Source organism: Phoxinus phoxinus, assembly GCF_949152265.1.
Source record: "Phoxinus phoxinus genome assembly, chromosome: 2".
Taxonomy (NCBI): Eukaryota; Metazoa; Chordata; class Actinopteri; order Cypriniformes; family Leuciscidae; genus Phoxinus; species Phoxinus phoxinus.
Window position 1 is genome coordinate 34,211,589 of NC_136877.1, and position 11,149 is coordinate 34,222,737.

The following is an 11,149-nucleotide window of genomic DNA, read 5'->3' on the forward strand; positions in this document are numbered from 1 at the left end:
AGTTCCCATGCTGGGGGAAGCTGTTCTTGCTTGTATAAACGGTGGGGGTGATGGTTTCCCCTTGCATTATAAAGTAGCAGGCCAAGCTCTCTTGAGGAAAAGTGCCAGTATCTGTCTGTCTCTGACTCTGGCCTGCAGCCTGGCTGCAAGGCTGGGGTCAGGGAACCATTTTTCTTGCATGAATAAATTACTTTTCTTTTTAAATACAATTTGGATCTTGACGTCTCTTTGCCTGGGAATGCTGAGTTTAGTAATTGTTTTTGCCACAACAGCTCAAAAACAGAAGTTATGCTCCTTGGATCTCCACATCAACTGCGAAAGGTTGGGTCTCCTACTCTGTCTGTTGATGGTGTTGCACTGGAGTTTAAGACCAAATTAAAAAATCTGGGTGTCATATTTGACGCCACACTGTCATTTGAGCCTTTTGTCCAGAACACAGTTAAGACATCTTTTTATCACCTCAGAAATATAGCCCGGCTACGTCCTATGTTGTCCTTTTCGGTAGCTGAGAAGTTGATAAACTCTTTTGTCTTCTCGCACATTGACTACTGCAATGATCTTCTAGCTGGGGTATCTAAATCATCATTGGATAAATTGCAATATCTTCAAAATTCAGCTGCTAGAGTACTATCTGGGGTCAGGGCCAGGGACCATATAACCCCGGTCTTGGAGTCCCTGCACTGGCTACCTGTTAGGTACCGTATTGATTTTAAAATCCTTTTGCTGGCCTATAAATCTCTGCACAATCTTGCACCTCAGTATTTGACTAATTTATTAATCCCCTACACACCACGTCGCAATCTGCACTCCTCTCAGAGTGGTCTTTTGGTTGTTCCGAAGACACGGCTTCATACGTGGGGTGACCGAGCATTTTCTGTCTATGCTCCTAAGCTCTGGAATTCTCTCCCGGCCAACATCAGGGAAGCAAATACACTAGTGACTTTTAAATCTCGTCTTAAAACTCTTTATTTTAGGATTGCTTTCACCTGAACTTGATTTTATGTGTTTATTTATTTATTTATTTTCTCTTGTATCTTTATTGTGTTTATTCAATTGCTGTTATGCTTGTCTGTAAATCGCTTTGAGAAAGCTACTTTTAAAGGGGCTATACAAAATAAATAAATTATTATTAATATTATTAAGTGCTGAATTAATACTCAAACTGGACAGTTTATTTGAAGAATTTAACTTGTGAGGTAATACAGCACTGTTTCACTTGGTCTAACGTTACACTATCATACTAAACTGCATTTGAGTGTTGTTGTGGCAAAAATTAATTAAACAAACATCACTGCGTAAGAGACACTCAGAGTCAAATTATAAAAAGAGAAGTATTTATTCTTCCAAGAATAGGAGCAGTCTAATACACAGTTGTTACCGTGTGCAGAAGAGTGACACACCCCCAGACAGACTGAACCACATTTTTATCCTAGTTCTTCCAAGGTCTTCTTCCCCCAGATCCTTCCTCCCAGTAGTTTTCCATAGACAAAGGAACCATATCTAGTTTAGATTCGTCACTAGTTGGCCCACTAAGCCCCCCTGCACCACATGGCCTTCTGACACATAGGTCAGAGGTCCTTGTTCGTCTGTTTTCTGGAGTTTCTCCCCCGTCTGCCTCCCCAGGTACGTAAACACATAAATCTGAGAGCAGTTCCCTGTTCTCACACCGTACTGCAAATGGCAAAAACACATGACATTCCTTTGCAATCTACTAAAGATTGTGTGTTGAAAGATATAATGTTATGTGTTAGTTTGGCTATATGAAACTAGCAGCTTACTAGTAAGCTATATCAACATTAGAATAACATACAGATCATATTCTAACATTTCATCATCTTGAGCTATAACATTGATTCGTTTGATGTACATTTGCTCACCTGTCTAATAAAGCACATGCAAGAGCGGCATCTCTGTCAAGTCGAAGTTTGTCACGAAGCTCTCGGCATCTCAAAAACGCTGCGCTACACCGACTTTTATTCTGGTTTTATTTCTCCCTTTGTCCCAAAGTCTGCTTGCCATGGTCCATAATGTTTGAACGAAACAACAACAGGCGCTAGACGTTACGCAGTTGCCCACGGCAGTACAAGCGGAAACCAGGGATAATGTGGATATTACGTCATTGGCAGGCGACAAGTGTCAAGGGACGGGCACTATTTAAAATTGTGAATTTCTCTGAATTTACTAATTCTTGGAAACATTTAGGATAATTTTAGTAGGCCTACACAATTTAAAGAAATATATAACACTGTGCAAGTGTTTTTTGGATATTTTGATACAAAATTCTTACATATTGTACCTTGTGGAGGCACTTAAATTACATGAAATCATTATTGAGAAGTTACAAAAAAAGTATAGATATAAATAGAAATATTTGCGGTGGATGCATTGCTTTTGAACACTTTTTTCTGTGGCATGCTGTGTTTTAATGTTTCAACTACAGCGAGGATTGCTTACCATAATAATAGCAGCTTGTCTGAGAAAATATTTTCGTGCAAATAATGCACAATAAGGCTTACCTGTTTCCATTAAAAATATAAATAAATTAAAAATACTATTTTGGCCAGTGGAAAAGATTGAGGAAAAACTTTCTCTGAAATGTATTTTATACTATTTGATTTATTTATTCAAAAACAAGGCAAGGATAGGCTACTCATTTTTTTTAGCAATTTAAAGTGACATATTTTCCTAATGTACCGTTAAACAATGGTATCATGTGGATGAATATGCAAATTATATGCAGATGATGATATGCATAGTAAAACTAGGCATTGTAAGCTCCATATATGGTTATTTCGGGGTGGAGACGCATGTGCGCACAATCTTCAGCTGACTGGGATTTATAAAGTGAATTCTGCGCAGGTTCTGGCGTACGCACGGTTTTAAAAGTCTGAATATTTTTTGCTACGCTATTTATGGCTTTCGGGCGCATGTACACTTTTAGTAAGGATCCTACGCACAGTTTTATAAATGAGACCCCTGAACCATTGGACCACTTGTAGTTATAATGACATAGTAATGCTTTTTTGTCCCACTTTTCTTTTCTTTTCTTTTCTTTTGTAAAGTATATTTTATATCTTTTTGTCATTGATTTTGTTAAACTGTTAAATAAAACAAATTGACTCAATTGCTGGAAAGGTGTCATTTATATGTGAAAAGGTGTACCCCAAACTTTGAAATGGTCAGGAATTTGTTGACATAGGCTACCATGGAAGTGTAGTTGAAATATTAATGGGTTTTTTTCCCACATTATCTTGGTACATCAGATTAGTCTAGCTTAGCAGGAGAAATAGGTTCCCATGTCCGCTTGGCAGTTTTTTGTAACCTGTTTTTTGGGACCCTAATGGTGTCTAGTTAAGAATGTTTGATGTTGCCGAGGTCAACTAATGTCCCTTGGGGTTCGTTTGGCGGCCATCTTGAAGTGATGTCAATGCGAGTGGCGAAAAATGCAATTTTTTAAGTCGTAAATCTCTGGCGCCTTCGCTGCCACGGTAACCAGAGGCCCTATCTGCCTTTCGGGGGATGGTTCACAGACAAGGGTGTAGATTTGGTTTGAACATTGGGGGGGTTTTCATGTGATCATGGTATAAATATTGGGGGGGGGAGGTTGTAATGCATAGATTAAAATATTGGGGGGTTATCTCCCCCCCCCACACTCACACAAATTACGCCCCTGTTCACAGAACTCCATAACATAGTTTGTTGGGAGAGTGGGTTTGCTGCATTAATTCTAATGAATAATTGTGTCTGATTGGTCCAGATGCTACAGTTTCAATGATTGCTTGCTATCTGGGTTAAATCTGGAAATACTGACAGAGTAGCCTACTGTTATATTGACAACAACATGGTTAAGCATTTTGACTATCTTGTTTGTGAACAATGACACAAGAACTTGTCAATCTGATGGCATTCGTGAACACTAAGCTTGTTTACTTTCACTTTTAAGTTTTTTTATTTAGATTTTTTTATTAAGTTTATTATATTTAATCTATAAATAGATTAAATATTAATAGACAGGTATCAACTGCTTAGTTCACTGAATTTTTTTCACAATATTTTCATTAATTTTCAAATACCAATTTTTATGTTTGTTTCTCTGATTAGCGATCACTGCCGAGAGACTTCAAGCTTCTGGGCGACTTCTGCGGGTGCACGTTTAAACCTAAGTGTGTGTGTGTGTGTGTTTGAATAAATTACTATATTTTGAAATATTACTTACATTATAGTAGCCTAATATAGGCTATATTTTATTTTGTCTGTTGAAGTTTTGTTGCGTTTATATTTTTTATTTTGTAAACAGTCCCTGCCATTTTTACCCTTCTATTGTTGTCCAAAATAATCTCTAAATAAAGAATTTGGAAAAACAATGAGTGTGACATGAGATTATGTTTCAGTAGATCTTGTTACGTGTTTTGTGTATGAACAAATGTGAATGTTTTGTAAATGTTTGGTGGAAATCCACTGGATTTATTTTTTGTTTCCACTTTTGAACAGTTGTAAAAAGAAACACATGAACACTGAGAGTTTTAAAGTATACAGTACTGGATATGGAATTTAAAACTAGCAGAAGCTGCTCATTAAATGACAAATATTTGTTTTATTAGTTACAAACACCTAAACACGTTTACCTAAAATTCCAACTGATCAAATGTAACTTATTCTTAGATCACAGACCAATATACAGTATATATCTTTAAATAAATAATTGTCCATATAACAATCAGATGTTAATTAATGTGATATATCTCAAGAGAGAAAAAAAAAGCAGGTGATTTAAGTATCAGAGTGTCAGCGATAAAAAAGAAGCACAGCTGCTTCAGTTATCTCTCTGGAAGCACTCCATTCTGTATTAGTGCCATAGCCACTCCAGTCGAAACTCGTAAAGTCTCCACACTGTTTAGGGACCCCCTCAGGAATGTGTCCACCAATACAGAACTGCAAAAATTAGTGAATTAATAACGTCTCAGTTACGTATGTAACCCTCGTTCCCCGAAGGAGGGAACGGAGACGTATGTTGTGACCGACAAATAGGAATCTCGCTAGAGAGCCAATCTACTTTGAGTGAAACTAAACGAGCCAATACACATTGGCGTGCAATCATTTGCATCAGTTGCGCAGCCTCGCAGCGCGGGTATATAACGAGCAGCTGGTGATTGCACTGTAGTTTTTTTGCTGAGGAGCCAAGCCGATAAGCTGGCTGCCCCGGCGGGCGGCAGCAGATGTGGCGACGGGACATACGTCTCCGTTCCCTCCTTTAGGGAACGAGGGTTACATACGTAACCGAGATGTTCCCTATCAGTCGTGACCGACAAATAGGAATCCCTACCAAAGCACCACAGCTGCTGCCCCCCATCCAGCGCCCTGTGCAAGCCTCTACCTTCTTGCCTGGAAGGACGATAGGAGGAGGCTTACACAGAGTGAACCTGTCACTGTTGTTCCGTGATAACCCGTACAGTGAGATTATTGGATAACACTGGGAAAGCGTGCCCGAACTGAAGGAGGGGAACACTGCTGAAGCCACATTCTCGAGGAGTTAAGTGGAGATAACATATGGACTAACCCGAGGGTTGTACAGCATATGAGTAGTGGGTGACTTAGCCCAAGGGAAGACACGGGCTTCCGTTTAGGAGCAGCCGTGGAGAATATACACATATGGGATCCCCGTAGGGTCACACATATGGGACCCAGCCTAAATCCGGTTCACAAGGATTCAGCGGATAAAGGCCTGGCACCGGACGCTCCGCCAAGTCTGGCCCGATGGTTTTTGGAGGACTCACAGGTTTTTCACACTGGAGAATAAAGGTGCACAGTAGGGTGCAGCAAGCCGACAGAGCCGGGCCTCTCAGTGCTTCTACCCGTCTAGGGTGAGAACACGGGAGGAGACCGGCTCTACACGTAGGCTATAGTATCTAGCGAACGTGTTAGGTGTCGCCCAGCCCGCAGCTCTACAGATATCTGTTAGCGAGGAGCCACGTGCCAGCGCCCAGGAGGATGCAACGCCTCTCGTGGAGTGTGCATGCAACCCGAGCGGGCAGGGCACGCCTTGAACTTGGTAAGCCAAGGCGATGGCATCCACTATCCAGTGGGCCATCCTCTGCTTGGAGACAGCCTTTCCCTTCTGCTGGCATCCGTAACAGACAAAGAGCTGGTCTGAGGTCCTGACGCTTTGAATTCTGTCCACGTACATACGCAGAGCGCGAACGGGACAGAGCAAAGCCAGGGCTGGGTCTGCCTCCTCCAGGGGCAGCGCTTGCAGGTTCACTACCTGGTCCCTGAAGGGAGTGGTAGGAACCTTGGGCACATAGCCAGGCCGGGGTCTCAGTACAACATGGCTGTCACCCGGCCCGAACTCTAGGCACGATTCGTCGACCGAAAATGCCTGCAGGTCCCCTACCCTCTTGAAAGAGGCCAGTGCAACCAGCAGCACCTGCTCCTCGTCCTCCCTGACTTTGCACAAGGTCTGTGCAAGTAGGCTCACTGGGGGAAACGCATATTTGCGAAGGCCCCGGGGTCAGCTGTGTGCCAGTGCGTCTGTGCCGAGTGTTCCCTCGGTCAGGGAGTAAAACAACTGGCAGTGGGAGGTCTCTGAGGAGGCGAACATGTCTACCTGAGCCTCTCCGAACTCTCTCCAAATCAGCTGAACCGCCTGGGGGTGGAGTCGCCATTCTCCCGGGAGCACAGCTCGTGATAGCTCGTCGGCCACACGGTTGAGCACACCAGGGACATACATGGCTCGAAGCGACCTCAGATGCTTCTGACTCCAGAGGAGGAGATGGCGGGCGAGTTGCGACATGCGACGGGAGCATAGACCACCTTGTCGGTTGATGTACGCAACGGTCGCAGTGTTGTCCGTACGGACCAGCACGTCTCTGCCCTGTAGCGGCCACTTTAGGCGGCTCAGAGCGAGATGTACTGCTAGCAACTCGAGGCAGTTGATATGCCAATGCAGTTGGGAAGCCGTCCACACCCCTGATACTGCATGCCCGTTGTACCCCAGCCGGTGGCAGAGGCATCTGTGAATACCACAGCATCCCTGGACACCTGTTCCAAGGGCACTCCTGCCAGCAGGAACGAGGGATCTGACCATGGGCTGAAGGTCTGGTGGCACACCGGTGTGATTGCCACCCGGTGAGCGCCGTGATGCCACGCCCATCTCGGGACTCGGCCGTGAAGCCAGTGCTGAAGCGGTCTCATATGAAGTAGCCCGAGCGGGGTTACCGCTGCTGCCGCTGCCATATGCCCCAGGAGCCTCTGAAAAAGTTTCAGTGGGACCGCCGTCCTGCCTTTAAACGTGTTCTAGCAGTTCAGCACCGACTGAGCGCGCTGCTCTGTGAGGCGCGCTCTCTGTGCGACCGAATCCAACTCCATACCGAGAAAAGAGATCCTCTGCACGGGGACGAGTTTGCTCTTTTCCCAGTTGACCTGAAGGCCCAACTGGCTGAGGTGCCTGAGCACGAGGTCCCTGTGTTCGCATAACTGATCTCGAGAGTGTGCTAGTATGAGCCAGTCGTCGAGATAGTTGAGGAGGCGAACGCCCTGTTCTCTCATGGGAACAAGGGCCCCCTCCGTGACTTTCGTGAAGACACGGGGAGACAGGGACAGCCCGAAAGGCAGGACCTTGTACTGATATGCTCGACTCTCGAACGCAAAGCGCAGAAACGGCCTGTGTCGAGGAAGAATCGAGACATGAAAGTACGCGTCCTTCAGGTCGATCGCTGCAAACCAATCTTGGGGACGGTTGCATCCGAAAATGCGTCTCTGTGTGAGCATTTTGAAAGGTAGCTTATGGAGGCTCCGATTAAAAACTCGCAGATCCAAGATCGGTCGTAACCCACCACCTTTCTTGGGTACAATGAAGTAGGGATTGTAGTGTCCTGACCTCATATCGGCTGAAGCGACCGGCTCTATCTCGTCCTTCGCCAGTAGGACTGCGATCTCTGCACGCAAGACATGGGCATCGGCTGCTCTCACTGTAGTGGAGTGGATGGCCCGAAACTTGGGGGGACGCCGGGCGAACTGAATCGCATAGCCGAGCCTGATGGTCCGAATGAGCCAGCGAGACGGACTGGGGAGCGCTAGCCAGGCTCGCAGAGACCGTACAAGCGGGACCAAAGGGACCGTAGGCGTACCAAGAGCGGGGCAGCGAGGTGGAACACAGGGACGCGGCCCGGGAGGCTCTCTCGGGGAGGCGTCCCGTAGCATGGTCTGAGTGTTCTGTGCAACACTACCTGGTTCCACGAGGCAGGAGGCGGCTTGGTTGCGTTCTCGAACCACACACTGCTGCCAGCTGGCGACAGAAGAGGCAGATGAGGGTGGTGAGGATTCTCTCATCCCACTACTCTCCAGGCCCTCTTCAGACCCAGAGATAAGGGAACTGCTTTTTTTTTTGTTTTTTTCTTGAGAATTTTGTGTACCACTGTGACTCCAGTGGTGGAACAGAATTTTGACTCAAAAGATTCATTTCCCGGCCCTCCACCAGGAGTGAGCAGCTCCACCCATCTCCGCGTAACTCGTCTCCGGTGATTGTTTCACCGACACTTAAACAGTGGCTGAGACGGGCGGTGTCATCCCCATGCAGCGGACACAGTAGAGCAGGCTGTGCGAGAGTTGTTTTTTGCAGGGGATGACACCCGTGGCGACGAGTAGACTTGAGGGGCAGCCCACGAGGTACTCTGGTGGTACGTTGGAGGAAGTTTTCAGAAAGTGTGCTTTGACTAGCTCTCACACCTCTACAAGGACAGCCAGGGCGCTTCTTGACCACCAAGGTGGACATCGTCTGATCGAGGGCCTGCGCTGTGACTTGAACACGGTCAGTAAACAAGCGCAGCTCAACCCCGGCTCAGAACTACCCTCGTGCAATAAGAGTGCCTTGGCCTCAAATACAGGGTAGAGGTGGCCTGCCAGAAGCACAGCCACCCCACCATCGAGGGCAGTGAGAGAGGTGAAAACTTATGCAGAATTTGGCACTCCATTTTTTTTTTCTTTTTTTTTTCACCAATATAGCTCCATACTGCTAAGTTTTCAATGCACGTCCGAGAAAGACCCGGGAAAGCATGGCTGTCAGCTCTGAATCTGATTCAGCATAAGCACACTATTACAGTGGGAACTCAGCCTCATCATTTCCAGAACGAAACAGCCCCTCTCTCCAATGCAGCAATCGACATCTGCCCTCAGCTGGAGCCTTGAATGAAATGCTAGGTTCCTCCATTTTGAAGGACCAGCAATCCCATCCAGAAGCTGCACAGCTTGTGATGCGCTAGAGAGGGAGGGGCCCTAGGGGGTTGGTTCCCCGAAGGAGAAGCCCTCAGCTCTCAGGATCACCCAAGCTATTCTACTGAAGTAGACCTCTCCTGGTGGCCACCAGGGAGGGCGCTACAACGAAGAATAGACATGGGGACCGCGCATCTAGAGCGCCGAGCAAGCGCTGGGTCGCCGTGACAACCCGCGCTGCAGCCCGGCAGCTCGACGGCACACGACACGCTGGTGTCCTAGAGTGTCGAGCAGACCTGCAGCTGTGCTTTCACACACAAGCAGCGGCTGGCCAACAACAGAGGGGACTCAAGCTTTCCGGAGAAAGCAGAGTCAACCGGCGTGCCGACGTGGTCATGTTCCCGTGCGAAAACATGAACCACCCACGAACACAGTCTCACATGTTTCCCAGGCATGCGAGACAGTGATCGTGGCCGTCAGTGAGGACAGGAAACAACCGCATCCAGAAACACACGGGTGGAATGTCATCTTTAGAAAGACGCAACTCACACCCATGTAAGCTCTTTCAGGTGAATGCTCTTCTTGGTACTGAAGCACGCAGGGGAACGGTCGAGGCGGACACAGACAGAAATGTGCAACCTGTGGTGCGCTGTCTCTCTTCACGGCGGCTATTTAACGCTCTTGGCGCACCGTTACCAGCTGTGAAAACAGCTTTTTTGTTTTGCTCAGACACACAAAAACAAAAGAGAAAGGAAAGTCGACCCCACTGCCGCGCTGTATCGCCCGCATCAGACACGAGAGATCTTCCTGGAGAGCTTGCTCGTTGTTTGACCACTCAAAATTGGATAGATTAAACAGCATCGTTTGGCTCCGAAGCAAAAAACTACAGTGCAATCACCAGCTGCTCGTTATATACCCGCGCTGCGAGGCTGCGCAGCTGATGCAAATGATTGCACGCCAATGTGTATTGGCTTGTTTAGTTTCACTCGAAGTAGATTGGCTCTCTAGCGAGATTCCTATTTGTCGGTCACGACATACGTCGTAGTGACCGACTGATAGGGAACAAAACAACATATGCATTTCATTACATTGGTGCAGTTTATTTTTTTCTGTTTAAATTGTATTATCATAAATGGATTTCCTCTTCATTTAAACAATGGAGCATGAATAACTGCCTGTGGTGATCAAATGCTGTTCATAAACACTGTTGTAAATAATCCATTATTTGTTTAACTCACATGTTCAGTGTTACAGCCGGTTGGTTTAACGCCCGAACAAAGAGCCATGGCTGCCTTTTCATTATTGAAGACTCTGAATGTGATGAATCCAGGCACAAATTCGGCTGAAAAATTTATACAAAATATATAATTGATGATCTGCCATGAATGGTCCATGCACACATGACATGGCTTTTAGTCATTAAAGTGATTGGATCACAACATTGATGATGGTTTTGCAAAAATAATACACCATCACTGAATAATACACAGATTTTATGACAGTAAGTGGATAAAATATCTGAAGAAATATTGACTCGAGATATTGCTATACCTCTTGAATTAGGTCCATACAGTAATTTGGTGGAATCCTCACTTCCAGTATCATACACTATTGGAATAGCAGGTCCATTAGCAATGTTGCATGTCCCGACTCCAAACCTCACAGGATATCTCTGGGAAAATTAAGAGAAAAGTTTACAATTTTGGCCACCTATATTTCTGGGAATGTTTAAAGCTCAAAACTGGCATTAAAGTTTATCTGACCTTAAATAAATTAAAAAGGTTTCCTCCATGTAGAGTTAAGAAGCGATTTCCAGTGTGATATCTCAGGATGGAGGCAGTGGTCCAGTGTTCAAACGCCATATTATTAGGAACATGCCACACAGACACATCCTGTGCCCCAATGTCAAAGTATCCAGGATTCTGTCAAATCAAGTCATATG

At 45.7% G+C, this 11,149-nt stretch overlaps 1 protein-coding gene across 2 annotated transcripts in view; it reads right to left on the reverse strand.

Moving 5' to 3' along the window:
* Window positions 1-4,446: 4,446 nt before the first annotated feature.
* Window positions 4,447-11,149, reverse strand: part of LOC306984057 (intelectin-like) — a 12,134-nt gene continuing 5,431 nt past the window's right edge. The window contains exons 5-8 of one of the 2 annotated variants that reach the window (XM_079585047.1): window positions 10,971-11,129; window positions 10,759-10,879; window positions 10,446-10,549; window positions 4,447-4,932 (exon numbers count right to left, since the gene is read on the reverse strand). In XM_079585047.1, the coding sequence (XP_079441173.1) occupies window positions 4,786-4,932; window positions 10,446-10,549; window positions 10,759-10,879; window positions 10,971-11,129 (531 nt within the window). In that variant the 3' untranslated portion in view covers window positions 4,447-4,785. The remainder of the gene's footprint in view (window positions 4,933-10,445; window positions 10,550-10,758; window positions 10,880-10,970; window positions 11,130-11,149) is intronic. The other variant, XM_079585048.1, reaches the window with a different exon arrangement.